Source organism: Diabrotica undecimpunctata, chromosome 6 (assembly GCF_040954645.1).
Source record: "Diabrotica undecimpunctata isolate CICGRU chromosome 6, icDiaUnde3, whole genome shotgun sequence".
In the NCBI taxonomy this organism is placed as follows: domain Eukaryota; kingdom Metazoa; phylum Arthropoda; class Insecta; order Coleoptera; family Chrysomelidae; genus Diabrotica; species Diabrotica undecimpunctata.
The window spans coordinates 98314070-98340144 of record NC_092808.1 but is presented as its reverse complement, the minus strand read 5'-3'; the positions used below and the strand labels follow the sequence as shown (position 1 = coordinate 98340144).

Sequence of the window (26075 nt, the reverse complement as noted above, 5' to 3'; positions counted from 1 at the left end):
GAGTGTATTGTAATATATTTTTAATTTTTTTTTGATAGCACTTTACAAAAACTTTTAAAAACATTGTATTTTTTTTTCTGAAAACCCAAAAACTACAATAGAAAAATATTTTACAGTTATGGTACCATAACTGTAAAAGAGGTATGTTCGAAAATATAATCTCTGTTACCCAGAAACACATAAGCGTACACAAATACATTATAATAACCGAAATTTACATTCACAGTTTTTAAATTTTTCATATCAGTATGTAATGTCTTAAAATATATTTTTAATTTTTTTTGATCACACTTATCATCATTAACACTTTACAAAATCTTTTAAAAATATTAAATTTTTTATTGAAAAATCAGAAACTACAATAGAAAAATCTTTTACGTTTATGGTGTATTTGAAAAATATGAAATTCAATCAATTTGGGTTATTCAATCGACGGTTAAAGTAGAAAAAATATAATAGGAGTTCATTTTTTTAACAAACAATATAAATAGGTAATTTCTATAAATTTAACGTTTAGATTTACAAAAGCAATAACTGAAAATTTAAAATATAGTATGAAATAAATCCAAAGTGATTTTTGAAATAGTAATGACAAATATAAATGGTATTAATTAAATCTATTAAGGTGGTAAATGGTAACTGGTATTACTTAAATCTATTAAGTGCGATACTATATCAGAAAGCATAGTGGGTTTAAAATGAACTAGCGAGCAGTTCCATGAAATATTTTATTGCGTAGACAGTAGGAACAGCATTGCAATAATAAACACTTTGAGAAAAATATTTTACATTTGAAACCGCAAAATATTGTATTACTCACTTAAACAATGAATGAGATTTGCTTGTACAAAGATTATTTATCGTTAAAACCGTAATTATGTAGTTATTAGGGACATACAAAGGACTGAAAAGAATTATTTTATTGAGAATTTATAACCACTAAATTTTAATCGGGTTTGTTATTTAGTCATATTATGTTTTCCAATCTCATAGAGACGAAAGTTTACAAACTGTTTAAATATATATGTAAGCTTTGTAAATGCTTGGTATTACGGAACGCTACAGCTTGTTTTAAATTGACGGATACGTACATAATGCTGGTTAAATGACATTTTTCACTTTTAATTTATAACTATTGTCAGATAGATAAAATAATTTCATATTTGGAAGCATAAACATTTAATTGTTGATTCTCTATTTTTAGGTTTGTGTAATTTGTTAGCATATAATTTTGTAATTAATAATAAACTCTATTTTTAGATAATCAACTTTATTTCGATGCTCCAAGGGACATTATAAATCAACGGTTGTCACGTTTTTGCGAGATATACGTGAGTAATTAGAAAGTTAATTTAAACAAAAATAGTCCGTTTATTCATTTATTATTAATTTCTATGGTGAGATTAAGATTTAAGTTTAAAGTTATTGCAGAAGAAGATCTAAAATCCAATATATTAGCACCAAAATACCACACACAACTCGCCAATCTACCGGAGGATAAAAGAGTTTCAACAACACTAAAGAAACGTTGTGAAACACGAAATGTATGTCAAGATGAGAGTGGAAATATGACAATAGAAGATTATCTTTTAGAAGAAGTTTATCCCACACTTCTCATGAAAATTTAATTTTGGAAAAATTATCAGAAAACAAAAAAGAAAATCAACTGCAAAAAATCTAAACATAAATAAAATTTCTGAAAAATTCATAGTTGATAGATTTAGTAGTAATAATTTTAATGTAAATCAGTGGCTATCAACATATGGGAGTGAATGTAACAGATTTAATATCACAAGGGATGTTGAAAAAATTGAAATTTTAAGATTGTTTTTAGAAAATACTGCTAAAGACTGGTATACCTCAATGCTGATAAAAACTACACTAGAATCAGAATGGAGAATTTGGAGAAAATTTCTTGAAAACATTTGCGGATAAAGAATGGTCTCCACTGATATATGCTGTAAATTACAAATTTTTGAATGGTTCACTCTTTGAATATGCCTTAAAGAAAGAATGTCTACAACTAGAAACTAACAGAAATATAGATACCATAACTTAAATAAATCTTATTGCAGTAGGATTACCAAAATTTGTAAGAGAGAAAATATATAGATAAAATTTAAACAGTACACAAGACGTATTTAATGAATTACGAAGGCACGAATTAATAATGAATAAGAAGTTTATAGAGGAGATAGGTGATGTTAAAAAAGTACAAAACCAGAAACAAAGAAAACTTTAAAAAACCATGCAAAATTTGTGAAGAAAAAGGTAAGAGTAACCGCTATCATCCAGAAAATATAGGCTGGTACAAATCAGAAAAAAAATAAAATGTGTCTATTAAATTAATTTTAGAAGTTAAATTAAACACATAAGATCAAAAAAACAAAATTTTTCACCATTAATCAAAATTGATGTATTGCCAAATAAAAAATTTATGATCCTGGATCAAATGATACAAGTTAAATATCAAGAAAAATATGAACAAAGCAGTACATTAATAGTTATTTAACCAACAAGTGTATTAATAAGGGCGATTAACAATTGAGATATTTTAACGCGTGAGCGAAGCGAGCGCGTTAATGTTCGAAATTGTTAATCGCCATTTTAATTCACGAGTTCGTTACAAAACTTTTCCGTCGACCGAACTTTTCAGAAATAAAAATATCTTAGTTTAAATTTTTATTTACTTAACGATAAATAATGACATACAATGACAGACAGTACTTACAGCGGCTATGTCATTTTAAATAATTTTTTAGTGGGAATATAAATAGGTACCTATATGTTTGGTTGCCTACACCACAGGTCACTGCCAATCACAGAGCGTTAAATGTGGTTAAATTAATTTATACAAGCAATGTATGTTGTGTTGCATATAATAAAATCGTTCATTAATAGAAAATCATTCATTAATAGGGGTCATTAATCAATGATTTTGAGGGTGTTAAAATTAATCATAAATGGATGGTCAACGGAAAAATCGATTAATGGTAGCAGAAAAATGAATGGCTTAGTAATATTAAAGGCAAAAATATTAGATGCAGTAAATAATATAAATGCATTTATATTAGAAAGTAAAAAACTTTGATAGTGATCTCATATTGGGATTAGATACAATAAAAAAATTTAGATTGACCCACAATGGGAATTTAGACATACAAAAATTAAAAGATAATACAAAAGATATTACGAAAATAGAAAAAGATATAGACAAACCACCTGAAGAATATGAAGTAAATTTTAATGAAGGAATAGACACCCATCAATTTCTAATTAACACAGAACACAGAATCAGATCAAAAAAAGCCCTAGTAAATGAATATCAACAAATATTTGCTAAAAACAAATTTGATGTCGGCAAAGTAAAGAATTATAAAACCTTTATTGAATTACAAACAGAAAAAAAGTGCTATAAAAGACCATACAGATGTTCAATGGAAGATAAAATGGAGATAGAAAAACAAATTGCAGAATTATTAAAATATAATTTGATTGAGCAATCTAACAATCCTTCTGCAGCACCAGTGACTCTGGCATTAAAAAGAGATTAAGGAAAAAGAAATCGACTATGTATCGACTTTAGAGACCTAAATAGGGTAATAGTTCCTCAATGTCAACATTTTCCTTTAATAAAAGACTTACTGGTTCAGACTATAGATTGCCAATATTTTACAACTCTAGGTATAAACTCTGCTTTTTGGTCCATACCTCTAAGAATTCAAGACAGACCAAAAACAGGATACGTAACTAAAGAAGGTCATTATCAATGGACATGTCTCCCATTTGGCTCAAAGGATTCTAAGAAATATTATATAGAAATGTGATTTATCTGGAAATGAAGTAAATTATATTGATGCCATCTTGATTTTTTTAAAAACATTTACTGAACATATAACACACATTAGAAAATTGTTGGATGTTATACAAAAAGAAGGACTTAGACTGAAATTTACAAAGTGTAAATTTGCATCTAAGTCAGTAAAATATTTGGGTCACTTAATAGAAGATAATATAATTACACCTCCAAAGGATAACTTAAAAGCAATAAGTGAATTTCCCACTCCACAAAACAGAAAATATATAAGACAATTTTTAGGAAAAGACAATTTTCATGGTAAATATATCCCAAATTTTACAATAGGTCTTATACCTACCTTATACCTTATACCTACATAACTTATTGCGTAAATATACAAAATTTTATTGGTCCAATGAGTGCCAAATAGCATTCGATACAATAAAGAATTTCCTATGTTTAAGGCCAATTCTTGTAATTTTTAATCTAAAAGTACCTATAATTATTTACACTGAGACAAGTATAAATGGTTTACGAGCTGTTCTAAAACAAACACAATTAAACTTTTCAAAGAAATTAAACCAATGTCAAAAAAAAACAAAAACTACTTTTTTGGAAACTTGGGCTATAAAAGATAGTATAAAATTTTGGCAACATTGGTTGCTTGGAAACTTCTTTACTATATACACAGATCATAAACTACTGGAAAAGCTCAATGTAAAAACAGAATAGATGATGAATTAGGAGACATGATTCACATGATTTATCTCAATATAATTTTAAAATAGAGTACAAACCAGGAAAAACAAATACTGAAACAGATTGTCTGAGTAGAAATCCAGTTTTTAAGGATCATGAAAATAATGAAGATATCCTAAAAACGGTAAATGTTATTAGTATAGAATGTATAAAAAGTAATCAAGCACAAAACCAACGAATAAGAGAAAAAAACAACTTTATTATGGAAAACGGAATTTACTACAAGGCTGATAAAAGGAAAAGAAAAAAATAGTATTAAGTGAACAATACAGTAAACTTGTTTTAAAGAAAATATATGAAACTTATTGTCACATAGGAATAAATCAAATGAAAGCAATTTTTACTGGACCAAGCTGGACCAAATGATATTGAAAATATTAAGACGATATGTAAAAACTGTGAAATTTGGATAAAAAATAAAACGAGATCAAACAAGAAATATGGGTAAAAAAACATACAAAAGTTAAAACACTTCACCATTGTATTTAGGTATATAAAATAAACATGTAGTTAAAACTTTTTAAAACTTTTACAAGTGTCGTCAAAATGTATACAGTAGCAGCGTAACGTTTTCGATCTAATCAGATCATCTTCAGTGCCTTATGTACTTGAAGCTAATAATGAAATTAGATTTCTGTAACATCCATATATAGCTTACATCTTTTCAAACTTAAATTATGTGTTGACTCTAGGTCGATGACAATGGATAAATTTAATACTTGAGGAACTACATGTCTCTCTGCTCGGTTTTTAACACGTGGTTCTTGAATCTATGAATCAACCTCAAACATTAAATCCACTAATTTAATAACTGACTTATTGTTTTTTCAATAATAGATATTTGCAGATTTAAAAAGAAATAAAATTTCTATTATTTAAACAGATTCAATTTTAATTAAAGGTTCATTAGCAAGATACTAGGTATTATTATAACAATATTAAAATTTTTTATAATTTTTAATAATTACATTAGTCGCGGAACACACCAATACTTTGTCATTCTTAGCTGTCTTCTTAAATTATATTCCTGTCACCTCAGCCAGTTGGTCTGTGTCATCTTAACTGACAAGAACCACGTGTTAAAAACCGAGCAGAGAGACATGTAGTTCCTCAAGTATTAAATTTATCAATTGTCATCGACCTGGAGTCAACACCTAATTTAAGTTTGGAAAGATGTAACCCATATATGGATGTCATAGAAATCTAATTTCATTGTTAGCTTCAAGTACATAAGGCACTGAAGATGATCTGATTAGATCGAAAAAGTTATGCTGCTACTGTATAAATTTTGACGACATTTGTTAAAAGTTTTAAAAAGTTTTAACTACATGTTTATTTTATATACCTAAATACAATGGTGAAGTGTTTTAACTTCTGTATGTTTTTTTAAACGATAGTATCAGCCAACTACTGGGATTTTTCCATTAATTTTTAAATATGGGTTAATGTCACAACTAGGTCCAGCTAAAACACCGTTTCAAATAATGTCTCTGGATACAGTTGGTAGTTTTGGTGGCCGTAAATCGACAAAGAAATACCTACACCTATTAGTAGATCACTTTACAAGATTTGCATTTATCTTTTGTTTAAAAGGTCAAAGTGCTCAAAAACTCATAAAGCTGATAGAAAAGGTTTCTGCAGAAAACGAAATAGAGACAAAACTTACAGATCAATACCCAGCTCAAAATTCGAATGATTTTAAAGATTATCTTGAACAGAGGAACACTCAACTGATTTTTACAGCATTAGATGCACCATTCTCAAATGGTTTAAACGGAAGGTTAAACCAGATCTTAATAAATAAAATAGGATGTAAATTAAATAAAGAAAAAAAATGGCATGGTCTAAAATAGCACAAGAATGTACAAATAAATATAACGACACAACTGTTTTCACCAAAATATCTTTTACGTGGTGAATCTACTGACTTGTCACCAGCTGAATTAAAAGAAAAAAAAAACGAAAAAATAAAAAAGTTAGAACAAGATCGAAAAATAGCAGCACAGAGAACAACAAGATATCATCACTAAATAAGAATAAAATGTGACACACTCGAGGGACTATGACAAACAGTTCATTAGAAATACAATTTATCATGTTCATGAGACGAAAAGTTGTCGGGTATCATTGAAGCCTTTGCAAAAGGGCTTGAAAAAACGTACAAGTGTACTAAAAGTGTGAATTGTCTCTAGAGGATTGGAGAATATTTGGGATTTAAATGGAATAAAACGAAAGATAACAGACGTTTATTAATGGAGCAATAATGCTTGACGTCACTAAGTATCGAGACAATATTAAATATTATAAAAATGAAGGTGAGCCAATTGTATATGTTGAAGAAACCTGCTTGTTGAAACAGTTGAGCTTGAACAAATGTTATCTATGCGTTCTGTCTTGAACGCATAGGCAACCTACAACTTATATAGCCAACTACTGTTTTATCAATTTTATATTGACTTCACCCACGATTCGTTAACCGTGAGATATAGTTGCACTAAAATATTATTTTATCTAATTAAAATAATATACGACGACAATTTTCATAAAACTTTTTAATGTATAATCTTAGTTTTGGTGGCTACTTACTATAAAATTACCTTACGGCTATAAAAATGCATAATAGAAGTCCCTAGTGGAGGGGAGGTCGTTTCGAAAAACTATACAATTTTACCTTAGGAAAAAACGTGAATTACACAAAATCGTTCATATTAGCCTTTACAGAAACACATAAATACGTATCTCTAGGTAACCGCTGGGTTTGACTAACTGTAAATGTTAAAATAGCTACTTTCTAAAGATAAGGACTTTAATGGACACTTTTTTTCCAGAAATATATAACAATGAATGTATTTCAATCTTTTAAGAGATTTCTGAAAACTAATTTACACAAACTTAAAGAATTACTGACAACATCTAAAATAATAAAATAAAATCGAAAAACAAAAAAAAAATAAACTGCCAGATGATACTATATAACTTGTAAACAGCAAAACCGATCGTCCAATCTTTTTCTTAATAAATACCTACAACAACCTAACAAGGATTGCAAGTATAAGACATTTTTTTCCAACATGCATAGATTTTTTGTTAAAATAAACTTATTAATTATTTATAATGCCTTTTAAGATACATAAACTATGGACTTACCTTCTAAAAATGGATTTCCAGGATCTATAGTAGCCCAGAGTTGTCCTACGATAAAAGGAGTAGAACAAATTATATACATCACTATTACTGCAATTGTTTGTTTAACAGTGTTAATTTTTGCCCTCGAAATGAATGGCATCCTCTTAGTTGAGCTACCTTTTTGGGAACTGCGTGGCCTAAGACTGGATTCTGAACTCTGCCAAATTTCTTTGCAAATGCAGCTGTATGTGTAGACGAGGACAATTAATGGGATGATGAAAATTGATACACTATACCTGCAAAAAATAATTGAGTTATTATAGTAATAAAAATATATCCGTCAAACATTCAATTAGTAAGAAAAAGAATTGTTTAGCTAACTAACAAAATATTAAAAACAATATTTTAAGGCATTGTAACATCCTAAGATATTGTTATCCTGCCTATGTGCTAGGATAACAAATTGCTAAATTTTTCCCTACAGAATGCATATATAGGGTAACATTATGTTCTCCCAGACATTCCCTAAATGTACCTATTATCATTAAGACTATCTAGCCCCTAGTATAACAATGTCTGTATGTGCTTTCAGAGAAATGCCGCCCCATACCATTATACCTCCACCAACAAACTGTATTCCAGGAGTTAAGCAACATTGGTTATACCGTTTTTCAGGCCTTCTCCACACTTTTTGGTGGCCATCAGGTAAATATTTCAAGAAACGAGATTCGTCTGTAAACAGAACGTTTTTTCAATCTCCATATTACAATCTGAATGAGCACGACAGAATTCCACGCATTGTCTTTGATGACATGCGTCCAATAAAAGGCCTGTAGCAGTACATTAGATTATAAATTGTGTTCGCTTAATTTTCGACGTACGGTGTTAGGTAACATAAACATCTACCAGTCAACCTATAGCAAAGCTGTATCAGTAACTGTCCGATCTCGGAGCACCTAAAGTCTTAATGGGAGAAACCGATCTTACACGGCGTTTGTTGATCTTGGTGGTCTTTCCTGTATTTTTCTTGGTCCTCTTCTTGGTCTTCTGAAGTATTATCTCCACCATATTTTGTTGCTGCACCATCTCAAGTACCGTTTACTTGTTAGATACATTTGCTGCAAATTATTATTTGTAAAACATAATGACGGTATTAGATTTTTGTTTTGATACAGGGCAGCGACAGCCGCTTATACGTATTTCGACCTCTTTAGGTCTTTTCAGAGCGGTATAGCTACTACTCTGAACCAAAACAAAAATCTTTCCCGTCCTAGACAATAGTTATCAAAATAACTATATACGGACGTAACTACGCCATCTAAAAACAAAAAGAGAAATCAAACGATTTCTACCTGATGAAACCGAATTCAAATTTTTACCACTGTGCTTCCTAAAACTTGCGAAGCAAACAGCTTGATAAATTATTATTACCTTACTTCGGTTGGAGTACCAGAAACTGAATTCACTACGAATTTTGACCATGATGAACGGCATGTCGAATGCAATTTTAGATTCCCTTGCCGAGAAGATGCTGGCAATAAAATTAACGGGATTAATATTAACAGTATCAGACATGTTGACGACACGGTATTAATTGCATTTAATACAAAAGAGTTGCAAATACTTATAAACAGGGTGACCAAAACATGTGTGGAATATGGGGTAGAGCTTAATACTACTAAGACAAAACTTATGGCTGTCAGCTAAACAGAGTTACAACCAATGAAAATCGGAGCGCGTGAAATAGAGTTAGAAAGAATTCACAATAACATCTAATTGAGAAGCCAATGTTAACGATAACTGTGATATAAGCAAATAAGTAAGAGTACGCATTTAAAAAGCCAAAGCCGCCTTCTATAAATTAAAGAAAATTCTCATTAATAGCGATATTACATTACACCTTAAAATCAAATTAATACGCTGCTAGATACTCTCCACATTGCTGTTTGCCATGAAGAGCTTGACTTTTAAAGTAGCAGTAATGAGAAAACTTGAGGCCTTTGCGATATTGATTTACCGACGAATATTATGAATAAGTTGGGTGGATCGAATAACAAATGAAATAGATTTAGATCGAATGAAAAAGAGCACAGAAATAACAAAAATAATAAAAATTCAAAAGTTTTATTATTTCGGACTTGTATTAAGACATCTGGAGAGGTATAAATTTCTACACCTCATAATACAGGGCAAGATTGCCGTAGGGGAGGTCCAGGCCGAAGAAGAACATCCTGGCTTCGAAATCTCCGGTAGTGGTATCAAGAGACATCCGCTATATCTGTTTCGAGTTGCCGTAAAAAAAGTTAGTATTGCCAATATGATCACCAACGTTCGATAATTAAACAGGGTACTAAAAGAAGAAGAAGCCCTAAAATATTTAGCAAGTCGATATTAATATTTCTTTTTAAACAAGAAATTAAATATTAGTGACTCATTTTTAAATATACGGGGCATTATCATCATCAACTTTTATGCGTCCGCTGCTAGACATAGGTCTCCCACAGCCCTTTTATCTATCTCTGTCTTGTGCGGCTTGCATCCATTTATTGCTAACATACTTCAGGTCGTCAGTTCATCTAGTTGGTGGGCGTCCTCTGCTCCGTATTGCTTGTTGTCTTGATCTTCACTCTAAAATACGTTTTGTTCATCGATTATCTGATAATCTGGCGACGTGTCCTGTCCAGTTCTATTTTAGCGACGCGATTTATTGGATGGCGTCTGTTGTTTTTTTTTCTACGACGTATTTCTTCCTTTGGGTTTCGGTCTCTCAGAGAGACACCCAACATCTGTCGCTTCATAGCCCTCTGAGTCACGCGAATCTTATTCACTACCTTTTTTGTGAGCGTTATTGTTTCCAATCCATAAGTAAGTACAGATAACACAAATTGGTCAAAAAATTTTCTTTTAAGGCATGTGGGTAGATCTGATTTAACTACATAGTTTAATTTACCAAACGCTGACCAGGCTAATCCTATGCAATGTGGGAGCTCACACGTCTGGTTATCTCTGCCCAACCGAATTTTGTGTCCTAAGTACTTATACGATGTAGTCTGCACAATATTTCTTCCATCAACAGCAATATTTCGATTTAGCACGAGATTAGTCATTATTTGCGTCTTCATATTAATGTTTAGTCCGACCTCCAAGAAAGCGTGATATAATTTTTCAAACATTATTATTGCATCATCAGTGCCAATGGTTTGTTGTATTCCACAGACTTCTCTATCAGGTTCTTTATGACTAGTAAGTGGTTGTTAGTGCTGTATCCCTATCTAAATCCAGCTTGTTCTCTAGGCTGATAGAAGTCTAACTTAGCCTCGAGTCTTTTTTTGATAATTTTTGTAACAATTTTATATAAGTGTGAAAGTAGACTAATAGGACGGTAGTTTTTTAGATCTTTTATGTCTTCTTGCTTGTGCAATAAAATAATGACTGCATTGTTCCATTGAGATGGCGTTTTTCCTTGGTAGGTGCATTCAGTGAAAAGCTTGGCCAAATCCTGGATAATTTTATTTCCACCTAGTTTGATATCGCCTCGATCACTATTTCGTCATCGCCAGCGGATTTGTTATTTTTAATTTCTCAAAGTGCCATTTTGATTTCGTATGAAGTTATATCTAGCATTAAATTTGATCCCTGGTTTGTGATTTTGAGCAGGGTTTGATCTTACCCTTCGTCGGTGCTCTCATACATCTCGCGATAAAAGAATTCGACAACTTCAAGGATTTTGGTTATATCAGTAGTAATGTTTCTGTCTTTGTTTTTTATTTTGTACATACTTTTGTTGCCTATGTATGCCTCAAAACTTTTAAGCTTTTGTTTCCTTTATTTATTTATGTTATTTTTCTTGTAATGTTTTCTTTTACGTCTTTTCGGATTGGCCGGTTGATATCTTTATTTAATTTCTTCATTGTTGTGTAGTTGGAGCCGTATTTTTTCGTCAGCTGTCTTCTTTTAGCTATCAGCTCTTTGGTATTTTGGCTTAGTTTACGGGCATTTATACGGCTCATACCTACTATCAAAAGTTAAATTTTCATGTAAAATTTTAAAATCATATTTTAAAATTTTATGTGAACATTTTATATTATAATTTTGAAAGTGCCCTCATCAGATAGAAAACCTTATATTGATATAAGACATATATGACATAATATGGTGTTTTAAAGAATACTATGCATATTAGAAAATAGTTAAATAACATGAAACTATATCTTATTTTTGTATAAAACTTTCTTCCTTATTGAACTATAATGCGCTATTGCTTGTAACTGTTACTAGAAATTATTAATAAAGTTTCCTTTTACGAGTAGCTCTGTAATTTACGATTATCTTTTTAGGTGCTTTCGCTCGAGATATATTATATCCTGGATTACCAATATGACAGTCAACCGTAAAAGTCTACTATATTGAATAAAATATTTATTTGTTCCAAGTGTACCGTTTTATGTTTGATATAAGTGGTAGATATTTCACGGTAACATAATAAAAAATACTTGGAGAGTTTTTGCCCTAAATATAACTGACTTGAATAAAAAATAGGTAAAATAGGTCAATATAAACCTTTTTAGTCTTTTGAAACCTTTTTATGAAATTCTTACATCGTACGCAAGAAAATGGGCCGATCAAAATGGGCTCGTACTATAAGCATTTTGGGTTAGTTCGATTTTGCCGACATATGTGTATGTAAAACACAACTTGAAATTGAGGTCATAAATTTACAGAACATCGAAGTTGAGAAATTCTAAGGATCGGGATTTTGTAACTTTTGCTGTTTTATAGTTCAATAAACAAAACCTCTTTTCTTTGAAGTATAAAAGAAAGTTGGAATTCCTAGCTTTCAATGAAGTGCGTAGGAACAAAGCAAATAAAAAAGTTTGCTGATTCTTATGGCTTATTTTACAGTTAATAGAAGTGCTACCAGGTGCGTAATTGGAGATGGAATCACAAAAGTTCTAATTTAACAGACGGGTTTGGCCGGAAACAGTTTGTAACTTGGAACGTTATTTATAAAATATATGCGTAAGTTTTACAAGGATTTAACCTTTTGTTATAATACATGAAACGTTGTGAGGTAACGTTGTAAATGACTAGAGAGTGTTAATTTTTTTGGCTATCATAGAGTCAAATTAGTCAAATATTGAAAAATATAACGCAAAATAATTTAAACTAATCATACCTAGGTCGTAAGTAAAGAATCAAAATTTAGTAACATTAAAAACGAAATTCGTAATTAAAACAGTGCCAAAACAGTGTAAACATATAGGTCATTTTTACATAAAAAGCATTCCTTTGATTATATTAGAAGTAGACGCGCTGTTGTCTGCAAAATCTATGTAATCAATGTATCTTTACATTGTAAACATTAGTTTAGGTATTGTTGGAAAAGAAGAATAGGTTAAAGGATAGTCTCTTAACAGAAAAAAGAAGGCAGTAGAATGAGCTGTGTAAAAAGCTGGATGAGGACATCTGGGATCAGAGATACAGGATCGCCATGAAGAAGTTCCATGCATACCGTCCTAACGAAATGGCTATGAATAAGAAGCTCGAGGTAACACGAGAGCTCTTTCCGATCGGCAGATGGCATGGAGTATAAAGGGATGAGGGAGCTGAGCGTGCCGTATCCATGGATGAATTTGTCAAGGCATTGGTCTCACTTAAGACGCGTAGGTTCCCCGGAATAGATCATATAATGCCTCAGCGGTGAAGAGTCTAGGACGGGTGAGCCTGCGTGGCTTCTGGAACGCATGAAGGCACTGCTGGAGGTACACACCTTTCCTGAGCCTTGAAGGACATTTAGGTAATTACTGCTCTCCAAAAATGGTGAAAAGTATCGCTTCACTTTCCTCCTTCCGTACATCGGCAAGCTGTATAAAAGGATTATGCGAGGATTCATAGACGACATGATTAAAAGGTCATGTGGTTTATTTTTAAGGTAATTTGGTTTTTGCAAAAGGAAAAGCACGATTGATGCAAGCGTTAGTGTAATCGACGCACTAAACAACAGAGTGGATTAACACCACTGAGCGGCCCTGCTGTTGTTCGATGTTGGGAATGCATTCAATACGCTGCAGTGAAACGAGATAATGAAGGCAATGGAGAAGACAGAGTATTCTGGTTACCTGATACATGTGGTGGCAGAGTATCTGTCTAAGAGGAGGATTATGGTGGAGAATGGTGCACTCATGAATGGGTCACCCAGGGATCTGTATTGGACCCGACGCTATGGAATATAGTTTATGACGGTGGCATAAACTATGAATACGGGAAAGTTACTCAAGGGGAAAAGGAATAGGCAAAGTATGAAACTACACTGTGCGAGGCGTATCTAATACCCAAAAAATACGTTAAGTACCTATATTCCGAAAACTCGGACAGTGTGACATCAAGCATCGTGCAGTGATCAAGAAAAAAGAAGAGAAAAGAAGACAGCTGGACCATCGGAAAAGGTAAGAGGGAAAGATGCTGTGTAAGTTGAAGCAAAGTAAGTTAGATTGTATGAGGTAGACTGTGTGAGTAGGACTGTAAGTCGGACTGCAGGGAAGAAGGAAATACCCGGCTGGGAGTGATGCCGTACTGGAAGCAATAGGGGTCGATCAGTCGCTACCTGGAATGGGGTTCCTCTTAAAAAACTACCAGTTTTTCGCACCAAAAAAAAAGACACAGAAAAAGAGAATAGGGAACGTCCATGCTGACAGTCTGTGAGTAAATGAAGGTAGTGCTCCGGCTTTTGGTTCTTGTTGTTCTTAGTATATTTGCTTACACAAAAAAGAAAGAAATAACGCTAGCTCTTAAAACAAAACAACAACTTAATACTTACAGTGTTTTATAAAAACTTACATGTGTCGACTACCAAAAACTTACATCGGTCAAACTGGTAGAACTTTTAATAAACGTATAGCAGAGCATAAAAGGGCTTTTAATAATAGAAAAACAGATTCTACGTACGCACTTCTCTCTCTAGATTATGATGTGTCTTTTAATGACCAATCCCAAATTATTCACATTTAAAACAAAAGCCTTAGCTTATCTTTATTAGAATCTCTGGAAATTAACAAATTTAAAAATACAGATATAATTCTGAATAACCAACTTAAGACAAATACCTGTACCCTGCTCATCTTTTTTAGTTATACTATGAAGTGAAGACGCATAACAAAAGTAGCTCACTTCCTGGAACAGCATTTAGCCTTTATGCCAACGACACGCCAATATCGGCCAAGCACAGACATCTAGACTTCGCAGTAAGCAACTTACAAACATTTTTGGACAACATTACAGAATGAAGCATATAATGACAAATCGCCATAAACTCCAAGAAAACGCAAGTGGTGCTCTTTAAAAAGAGACTACAACACCCAGAGGAACTGATAGTGTAAAACAATCCCATCAAATGAAAAAGTAAAACTAAATACCTGAGAGTCATGGATCAAGGATTAAATCTCAAAAAACATGTAGATAGAAAACACACTACAAAACGCAAATATCGTCAGTAAGAGGACTTGCAGGTAGAAAATGCAAATTAAGAACAAAAACAGAGATAATACTAATAAATAGTATTATAAATAGTATTATTCATAGTAACATAAGCTTCTCTCGCATGGGAACACGTCTGCAAAACAAATAAGAAAATGATACAAGCGACCCATAACAGCAGCGTAAGACAAGCAGTCAACGTAGTCAATACATTGTACATGCTTTTATTACATCGATTGCAAACTCCGGCTGAACATTCAGGGGTCGATGGTATACTTGCCATTTATTACTAAGTATCCCAGAAGCACATTCTTCTGGCTCGAGACAATCGGTAGTTGTACACTTTTTTCTTAACCGTTAAATGTGTTGTAACGTTATAAACGTCGCATCTTTATTAATTTATGTTTAAATAATTATTTTATAATTACTTCACTAATTTATTAATTCCTTTACCGCCAGTTTCTTATTTACCATTTTTTCTTCAAAAAGTAGTTGGCTTCCTCTTTCTCTTTCTGTCCGGTAGAATAAATATTCGCCCTCTCTCTTTCTGTCCGCTAGTAAATATTCTGTTCTATGTTGACGGAAGAGCTAATTCTATCATAGGCATACGTCGTATGACATCTGTGCTAACTTTATTGCAGTCCCTTCCTACTTTCTGTCAATTACCTTTTATGGTGGGATTATTTTTTGTCAGTAATTAAAATTTATAAAAAAAGGTAGGAATTATTATAAGCTTCATTAAGCTTCATAAGCACAATTATTTTGGGGTGAGTACTTTCATTGTAATCTATATTCTATAATTCTGACAGCATTTTCAATATTCGTAACCTCACTTCTTTTAAAGCCACGTTTTCAATCCTTGTGCATGAAGGAATCTAACAAAATTTAGCTAATTTTAATAATAATTATATTTCATTTTATCTTTGCCATCTGCTATTTATTTGATTGTAATTTTGTAAAATGGCAAAGAAATTAAACCCCCTTTGATGTTTCTCTAATACAGACTATTTAATATTCTAGTTTATGGGATATTTCTAAAACACTTTATTGGATAATTTATGGGATATTTCTAAAACACTTTATTGGAGAATTTATGAGGTATTTACTAAATATAATATGGTATAACTGCAGCTGTCAGGAGGGCCTAACCACCTATTTGGGAGGCAACACATATTTAGAAGCAAGCAACCCATCGATGGAACTCTGGCAACCCTGCCAAGCATTAGGCAGGGTTGTTTTTGCTATTTAAATATTATGTTTTATTTGCTACCAGCTAAGGGTTCATTGTGTAATTCATAGTTCTAGATAAGACGAATTCACACTTGAGAGACTGACTTAGCCTAAGCATAGACGATAAGCTCCCATGCTTGATTGAGGTACTAATTTTATAACAGTATTTCATTTCCCTTTGGTAGTCTTATTGTTACAGTGTACCTGCAAATGGGGGTAATAAATGTTCATGCAAAAGCAAAAGTCACATCGTCAATTAAGAAATATGTTACCATTTTTTGTACCTGATTAATAATTTTTGTCAGGTAACTTCGTTGTTGTAATAGATTTCCGATAAGACGAATCACAGTTTTGACCAAAACTGGCAACTTCCACAAATATAAAACGTTTTTTTGAATCTAAACAGCCATCAGAATCACTGAATAATACTCCTTGTAATTGTAGTATATAGAACCATTCCATAAGGGCACCTGACACAGCAGTGCTTCCTGTCTACAGCTCAATGCAATAAGTAAAATTATGTTTGTTTTCAAAACTTGACGCAATACACTCTTCCACTATCTTGCTGATAGTAAAAATACCCAATTTGTATGTATAGTGTCAATATGTGAATGTGTAGAGAATTCCTAAATACCTGAAATAATATTATCTAATTTTAAAATGGCAAAACTAATTCCTACAGTTTAACTTCCTACAGTTTAACTGGCTATAAACGTAATGGTGATATTGAAATGGAAGATAATAAACTGACAGAAACAAAACACATGAAAAAATGAAGCCAATACTTTAATTAAAACAAAAAACCGACGGCAACCAGGCGGCGCAAACAAGTGAATCAAGTGAAACTAAAAATGTTCAAGGCGTTAGAGCCGAAATACCCAAAAAAAAAACATGATCCTAACATGTCATTTTTTAAAGTTTGTTACCACATTTGAACAAACTTAATGGGAAAGAAACACTTTAGTTTCAGATGGCGGTTCTTCAGACTATATTGAATATCAACGACAAAAAAAGCTAGCCATCTCCTACAATCCAATGTAAATACTAATTAGTAGCGTTCTCATCCCACTCTTTCTTTCTTTTCAAAACTTCTTTAACATCAATCCCAACAACAATATTTTAAACCTTTCTCAACAAACATTATGCCTGAACTATACAATCACCACCGAAATTTTCAACAATTCTCCCCATTTACTCCAGTACCATCTAGCACACAGCACCTTACATGAATACTCCTTTATAACTTTTACCACTGACTCATTGTTCACTATCTTCTTCGAAAAATTTGGACACTTCCTTACCTTCAGATAACGATGATTATTCAAGTCCACAGTTTTTTGGATCCGAAGCAACCAACTCACTGATGTCAATGCCTTTGTCTTTGCATAGTAATGATTTTTCCACATAAATAAGATAATTACTCATTTCGGTAATGTGGCTCACATATTTTTATATTATCGTTATCTTTTATGTTTATGTTGTATATTACAGTTATGGATATATTTTTGTTTTTGTCATTATCGCAATTTTTTTTGTACCTTTTATTAATCCAACAATCTGGATTTTCAATACAAATATTTCATTTTTAGATTGCAAAAAATAGTGGTTTTCGAGGGTAAACTGTAGATGTACTACCGAAATAAAAGATTATTCCTAACATCGTCCTATTTGCACATCACCTAATTTGCCATCAAGACAAATCCTATCAGTCTTCTGATTTCTTGTTGCTTCTATAAATGTCGCTACTAGAGTACTTAGGGATGGTATGTTACTTGAACGGGAAAATTGATTGCATTTCATTTCAGTGTGTATTTTCTCTACGTAAAGAGTGCAAAAAAAACCACTTTTTAGTAGTAAACTATAGACATCTTGTCGGAATAAAAAATTATTCACAACATCGTTCAAAAGGTTTCAATAAGCTTGGTGTTGCAGTTTACCTTACATATTATCTTCTTCAATTTTGTACGAACATTTTTTTTTGTCATGTCTGCAGGTTTTTGTCCCCTTTTACTTTTAAATACGATAAAGAAAAACCCATAATCAATTCATAAAAATCCATAATCATATCACGACTTTTAGTTAGGAAATAAGAGAGCAGATGTGACATTATTTACGATGGTCTTCCAAAGAGCGTGACAGTGAAGACTATTTAACGCGGTACCTGCCACATGACTTTGCAAAACGTCAATTGCCACGTGGGGTATTTATAATACCCCTTAAAACTTTTCTGTGATCTACTTATTTATAAACAGAATAATACACTTAACAGCCTTTACTTGACTACTTAACAGAAGGTTAAGTAACACAAAAATAAAATAAACATGTTTTAATAACTTATTATCTACTAATATTATAAAGGTTAAAAAGTTATTATAAACCAATTAAATAATACTCATTAGCTGCTATCATTGGATTCATGTTTTTCTTCCTTGTGGCCAAAACATTTTTTACAAATTTGTTTTATGTGATTTAGGCACGTTTATTGGTAAAAATTTTCACAGAAAAATTTTGTTTATTTGTCATCTTTCCTTGGACAAATAGAGTAGCTTATGTGTTTTCTGTGGCAGGTGTGTTGTTTCGTTTGATTCAGTAGAGCATCCAATATATTTTGTTGCTTCTCATGTATTCTACAAGGAATATGTAAGTTAGCTGATTTGATTTTTAACCAATCTTTCACAAGATCGAACTCCAAGTATTGCATTTAAATCCTCCGTTTACTTGTTTTGTTGTTAATGTTATTGACAGTGTGAATAACATGGCTATTGATGGCGAGCATTTTAAAAAATAAAATAAATGGACAAATGTAATATTATATTTGAAAGATTTGTATCTCCTGTTCTCCTATCTCTCCTGATCAATGGAATCGTCTTTTAAATACTCTAACATCATTACATTTTTATTTTTCTTAGGTACATATAATAAAATTGTCATATTGTCAGTAAATGCAAATTCTGAACTTTTAAGCGCTCTTCTTTTAGTTTCCACAAACTGTTTAGGTATCTTTTTTTATTATAAAGCATAATTCTGACATATAGTTCGTCCCAAACCCTTCTCTCAGTGCGTCATACTTGATCGAATTATCTCTAACTCATTAAGCTAGAAGTGACAGAAAAAACGTGAGTCTGTGATTATTATACACATTAAAGCGAATTCTACTTACAGATGTATAATAATTGGTTGGAGTTTAGAATACGCTAAATAGATATCCAATCAATGATGCGCATCATTTTACAGTGAAAATTTAATTTTGTATTTATTGTCATAAAAATATTTTAAATATTCCGAGATATACCGAGAAAGAACAAAGACTAATATTAAAATTATTAAATTATTTTTAATTATAAAAAGAGACTGGGACAACTTTATTACCAGTTTCTGCCGTTCGTGAAGTAAGTTTTAAATTATTCAAAAAAATATTAATAGTATTTTAAATACTATACATTTTAGCGTGTTGCCGAGGCGTTAGAAATTTTGTTACCAACAGTAAAACGATTGGCAAATGAAGGGATTCAAAGAGATGCTAGCTATTCTGTGGCAATGAGTACTTCAGTATATGATAATCTAGGACTTTTATTAACCAATAAATATGAAAATGTTATTAGAACTCGAATGTTTTGTCATCGAATGCCATAGTCTGTGGACTAGTACGCATTTCGATGCGCATCGCCCCGCCTCGAATTTTTCCATTGGCTCTTGACCTGGAAATCCCTATTTATCGCTCGAACAGCGCATATAAATATTGGCGATTTTCAGGTCAGCCAGGTCAGTAGACTACTGTCAAAACAGCAAGGTACATTTGCTGTGATTGGTGGGTGGGCGTGTCTTAATTTAAAATTTGGCGGGTTTAATGTTTATTGAACTGAAAATGGGGTATTGGTAGGAAGAGGATAATATTCGTATTTTAGGATTAAGCAGACTTATTACAGTTTTATTTGAAATGTCTTTAATTTTCCTACATTGAAAATAACAAGGTACATTTGCTGTGATTGGTCGTTATCGACATATGATTTGTGAGGTTATGTGTCTTATATTGGCGGTTTTATTTAACACCAAGCGCACATAAAATTTTTTTTGTTCTGTTTGGCGCTGGTTTTATTCCAACTCCAAGCTTACATAAATAATTTCAATTTAAAACTTTTTCATTTAAATTGTTTTAAGAATCTGTTCGTTAGAACACCATATTTAATTATCCAAGTCTTTGTTTTAGCAAGAAATTATGGATTCCTGTACTCCATCTACTTCAACAAGCTCTGAAATTCTCTCAGGGGCCTGCCACCTTTGCAGCAAAACATTTAAAAATGTAAAATTACGAAATCGTCATATCAAAAGAATGCATAACATAGATGTATCCAAGAAGAAAATGAATCATATAGTTTGTCCGATATGTGAGCAAGAAACTCATTGTGAAAGTCATGAGAAGTTACGAAAACATCTCAAGGACCACCACCAGGTGAGTATTGAACTAATAACTTTAGAATTTTCTAGTAAACAAGAATATGAGACATGGAAAGATATGCAGAAAATTGAGACAAGTTATGCAATGAGTAGAGTGGTTAAGGGAAATGATTATAAGATATTATACTATGAGTGTAACAGAAGTAATATCAACGGTAGGTGCAATACTTTGTTACTTGTAATAATTAAAGCTTATACTTGTCTATCTTTAGGATATAAGCCCAACCATAAAATTAGGACAGAGAAATCTGGTGGATCAATTAAAATTAAAGGAATGTGCCCTTCCAGGCTGCTCTGTACACAGAGAGATCAAGGACAAGTTTCTGTCAGTTATTGGAAAACACATGCTGGACATAAAGAAGAATTAAGAACCATGCATCTCTCAAAAGCACAAGAAAAAACGATTGTAGAGAAGTTAATGTCTGGGGTGTCACCCAGCAGAATTTTAGATGATTCAAGAAAATTGGAAACACCAAAACTAGAAAGAATTGCCCTATTAACAAGTCAAGATATCACAAATTTATCCAGAAAGTATAATATACACAAAAAACGGGATCAAAATGATAAGGTAGCAACAGCCTTAAAGGTTCAGGAATGGAACGCTAACAACAAGAATTATGCTTTCTTATTCAAGAAAGAAGGTAAACACCAAAAATTTTTTAATACCTACCACATTTATTTATAATAATTAATCTTGTGTGGCTGCTCATGTAACAATCCTTTTTATACAAGCGATAAACATTTTTAAATAATATAACTGCTAAGTCTGTAGTTACTGGCCTTTTACATATCTAATTTTATTGTGGAGGTGGTGATAGTTTATGGGTCAAATTTACTGCTTTGTTACCTTTGCCTCCCTTATGTAATAAATCTCACTTATCAAAATCAACAACTTTTAACCCCTTTACTAACTATAGAGTTTTAAGTTACTTTCTTTTTATTATCATCATTGATACAACTTTTTTTGGTTCTTTGTCTATTTAAGAATACCTCCCGATTCTGTTCTGTATGTTCGTCAAATTTTTGATTTTTAAAAATGTAATGTTTTATTTGTTCCTTATATATACTCTTCAGTCTTCCTCTTGTTTTATGTCCAGCTGACATTTATTTTTTAAGGTATTTCATCTTCCATCCTTTCCACATGTCCCTTCTACTGAAGCTGTCCTATTTGTATGAATGTTATGATACTCAGATCCTGGTATACAATTTTATTTTACTCATTTATATGTGTGGTTTAAGATTTTTTCCTTGAGTTATTCCTTGGATTAGATACCTACCCTCCATTTAGGTTATCATATTCACTTTTAACATCTATGATAAGATTGTGTTTATTGATATATTGCATTTAATTGTTTTGAGAATTTACTGTAGAAAAAAATATCTGATCTATTATTGATATTTTCTGTCAGAAATCACATTTGTACTTACCTAAAACTTTTTCTGCATATGATCTCATAAATAATGTGAGACAGTATCTTGCATGCTGTATTCAGAAGCATGATTCTGTGGTAGTTTCTGTATTCCAACTAGTCTTCCTTTTTGTAATGGTACAGTATTCCATTTATCAGGTAATTGTTAGTTTTTCAATATGTGGTTTGCTTTCAGTATCATCAAATGATATTTTTTAGTCTGATGATGCTACTTTATTATGTTTTAGTTTATCTATTGCTGTTCAAATCTTAGCCATTGTTGGGATATTTTTTCTCTGTTATCTAATTGGTCAAATGTAATTTATATGGTTCACATCTCCATTTTTTCCCTATAATGTTCTGTCCATCTTTTTATTTCGTCTTGTTCTGTCAATGTAATGCTTGTAATCTCAGTACATCATGGTCCTAAGTTTAAATATTGTTTTTCATTTGCTTATTTTCATGTAGGACTTTTTTGCCACTACTCTTTTACTTAGATTTTGTAACTCTTGAAGTTGTTGTCTTTTTATACTTCCCTCCTTTTTTTGTGGACTTGTTTCTCTTCCTTTCATAGCTGTTTGTCTTCTGCTTTTACTTACCTGGTCCTGTGTCACTGCTGCTTTATATGCTCTGTTTTTTTCTTTCAGTTATTTTTCTTTATACCATTCACTTCTTTGTTTTTCCTCCATGCCTAATACTTTTTGAATGCATATTTTATGGCTTTTTTACAGGATTACTTTTTCTCATTTATGTTTTCATAACTTGCTTTATTTTATAGTCTGTTGTTGAAGATTCTTTTGTTTTGTCTTCAGAAGGTTCTGAATCTACATTTGTCCTCAAATCTATCATATCATGGGCTCAGTACTATAACTAGGTAACTCCAATTATGAGAGTTTTAAATTATCTACTTTAAAATGTAATTTATATTGTAATTGACAGAGTAAGCTTAAAAAATAGAAGTAATGATTATCAAAATATTAAAAAAAAAATTCAGTCTCTTAACAATTATCTTGAATTATCTCTAAACTATAAATTTTGAGTAGACTATAATTTTGGTGGTTTATTTTTATTAGGAGAACAACATGAAATACTCAAAAAAGAAGATTTTGTCTTAGGATTTATGAATTCAGTAATGGAAGATAAATTACGAAAATTCTCTAGCATAATTTGTATGGATGGAACACATGGAACTAATAAGAAAGGGATGGACTTAACAATAGTTCTCATTAAGGATGACAAAAATGCGGGGTTTCCAGTTGCATTCTTATTATCAAACAGATTGGAACAACAGGTTCAAGAAGTTTTTTTAGGTATGTATTATATGAGTACCTAGTGACAATTTATGACTGGTAAGAATAATTTTCAAAACCCTTTAGGTGCCCTCAAGAATAAGATGCAGACCGAGATTCAGGCAGACCATTTCATGAGTGACGATGATCCTAAATATTATAATGCATGGGTGAAGATAATGGGAAATCGACCAAGGAGGCTGTTATGCACATGGCACGTTGTAAGAAGTTGGAACATTCAAGGGAAGAGGAAAATACAGGATCCAAATTTGAAAAAAGAAATGAAAAATGAAATGAAGAAAATTATTACCGAAAGTAATGAAGCTCGATTTATAGACTTATGCAATATATATTCACGAAAATTACAAGAAGCAAATGAGCTTGATTTTTTAAATTATCTGACAGGGTAAATAAATATATGAAATCATACATTTTAAGTCACCCTTCAGTATATTTTTTTGTAGGTATTACTTTCAGAATAAAGAGAGGATCAAAATGTGGGCCCATTGCTACAGAAGAAATTTAGGAATCAACACCAATATGGCGATCGAATCATTCAACAACTTATTAAAAACGAACCATCTAAGAAGAAATGCTGCAGTGAGAATTGAAAAATTATTGGACACAATCGAAGACTTGGTGGATATCAAAATGTGGAAGAGAATTATAGACATGGAAAGACCAAATGCTAACAACTATCAAGACAAGGTTATAGCGAAAGCGCACAAAATAGCAGAAATGATGAAAGAAAAAGTGGAAGTTAAGAAGAATGTGAAGGTGTATGGGCAATTTCAGGTAAAATCCTTTAGAGATCCTAATAAATTATATAATGTAAGTTTAAGACAACTGTGTGAAAATGAGTGTAAGACATTGTTTTGTAGAGTGTGTAAAATTTGTATTCATCGATACCAGTGTGAATGTGCTGAATATGTGGTGAGAAATACCATGTGTAAGCATGTGCACTTGGTAAGAATGTATGAGGAGCGTGTGGGTACTAACTCTGTTTTAGATGATGCTGCAAGGTGTTTGGGAGAAAATTCAATTATCAAATCAAGTCATGAGGAGGAAATTAATGAATTTATCACAAAGAAGCTGGAACAGAGAAATATGATCCAGGAAAATACCATCCAACAACGTCTTCAAGACATACAACACTGGAAAAATGTATTGGACAGCTTAGTTGACTTAGATGATGAAAGTTATACACAATTAAAAGAAAAATTTATGACAGGTGTTGAAGAAGCAAAGTGTAAGGCGAAGGAAAAATTTCAGGAAGCCTCTAAGGATATTACAAAGAAGCGAAAAATGGAAAAGCAGCAATATTTTCCTTCCAATAAAAAAAAGAAACTGATTAAAAATTAAATTTGAAAAATTCTTGTAGCTCACATGTATTTTTTGTTTTTGTATCTGTATTGAATTTTTATTACAGCTTTATAGGCTTATTTACAAGAAAGTTAATTTAACATTATATGTTTACTTAGTTAGTGATAATAAAATTTCATAAAATATATGTATGCATGCTTAAGTTAGGTCTGAATTTTAAATCATGTTAAGTAATGATGTTATTTGTAGACTTTTATATTAGAGTTGTATTTTGATATCGGGATGTACTGGGTCCTAGGCGGGGTTTAGAGGGGTTTTACCTTCGCCATTGCACCAATAAGGCCCCCCCTCAAAGAATAAATTTTAAACATAGCTATTTAGTGTTTTATTTGATTTTCAATATTTATTTCCAGTAAACATTTGCTTAATTTTGTTCAAAAAATTTTTCACCTCATGGTGAAATCTAACACAATTTAGTTCAACTTTCTAGAAAGAAAAGTAGATAAAAGTCAATTTGGATATATATAACGCAAGTTTTCGACAATAGCAATTTTTATTATAAAACAGCCAATGGAAAAATTTAAAGTGAAAAGGAAAGACTACATAATTTTTATTAAACTTGAGATGGCATATGCCTACAAAAAAAATTAAAACAATGATACCTACATATTTAATAAAAAAAAACAGCACTAGGATATGATTCAGCTTATTCCTAAAATATCTAGTACTAATATCCAAGTTACTATCGAAGGTGTGGGATGTGCATACTGGGATAACAATAATAAAAACAGTAAAATGTTTAACTCAATTTCATCATGAGTATATACACAGCTGAATTAATAGCGATAGTGGAAGCACTAAAATATTTATCTAATATAAATCATTCAAAGTTTATAATTTATAGTGAACAAAACCGCTTTAAGTAAAATTAGTGCCATAAATCCTAAATCAAAAGTAAATTATGTTGAATTATATATAATAAATAAAATTAAAGAACTTCAGCAACAAGGCAAAACTGTTAAGTTGGCATGAATTAAAAGCCAGTGTGGAATAACTGGAATGGAGATAGTAGATGAATTGGCAAAAAACGCTGTGACACAAGGAGTATTAAATCATTATCTTTGTACGTCTAGAGATATAGAATAAAACACATTCAAAGAGCTTAACAAAGAATGGAAAGAAAGATATATTGATGAGAATATAAATACAGGA

General features: G+C 31.6%; 2 protein-coding genes across 4 annotated transcripts in view; one reads left to right on the top strand and one right to left on the bottom strand.

Annotated features, from left to right (window-relative positions):
- Nucleotides 1–26075, bottom strand: part of LOC140443612 (annetocin receptor-like) — a 720544-nt gene that overhangs the window by 229367 nt on the left and 465102 nt on the right. Inside the window, exon 3 of the mRNA XM_072534964.1 lies at nucleotides 7706–7980. Coding sequence (XP_072391065.1) covers nucleotides 7706–7980 — 275 coding nt within the window. The remainder of the gene's footprint in view (nucleotides 1–7705; nucleotides 7981–26075) is intronic.
- LOC140443610 (uncharacterized) lies at nucleotides 1096–25235 on the top strand. Of its 3 annotated transcripts, XM_072534962.1 has the most exons (8): nucleotides 1096–1204; nucleotides 1261–1331; nucleotides 8277–8389; nucleotides 20595–20997; nucleotides 21055–21483; nucleotides 23325–23561; nucleotides 23628–23946; nucleotides 24005–25235. In XM_072534962.1, the coding sequence occupies exons 4-8, from the start codon at nucleotides 20604–20606 to the stop codon at nucleotides 24900–24902; spliced, it is 2277 nt and encodes a 758-aa protein (XP_072391063.1). In that variant the 5' UTR covers nucleotides 1096–1204; nucleotides 1261–1331; nucleotides 8277–8389; nucleotides 20595–20603; the 3' UTR covers nucleotides 24903–25235. The 3 variants fall into 3 exon arrangements, with proteins under 3 accessions (XP_072391063.1, XP_072391062.1, XP_072391064.1); XM_072534961.1 differs by lacking the exon at nucleotides 8277–8389 and having other exon boundaries at nucleotides 1261–2271; XM_072534963.1 differs by lacking the exons at nucleotides 1096–1204; nucleotides 1261–1331; nucleotides 8277–8389 and adding an exon at nucleotides 20159–20358.

Bases quoted from the DNA above. Each gene is read 5' to 3' on its own strand.
- LOC140443610 (XM_072534962.1), top strand. From the start codon at position 20,604: ATGGATTCCTGTACTCCATCTACTTCAACAAGCTCTGAAATTCTCTCA. The intron at 21,484-23,324 runs GTAAACACCAAA...TATTTTTATTAG, and splicing joins TTTCTTATTCAAGAAAGAAG to GAGAACAACATGAAATACTC. The intron at 23,562-23,627 runs GTATGTATTATA...AAAACCCTTTAG, and splicing joins GGTTCAAGAAGTTTTTTTAG to GTGCCCTCAAGAATAAGATG.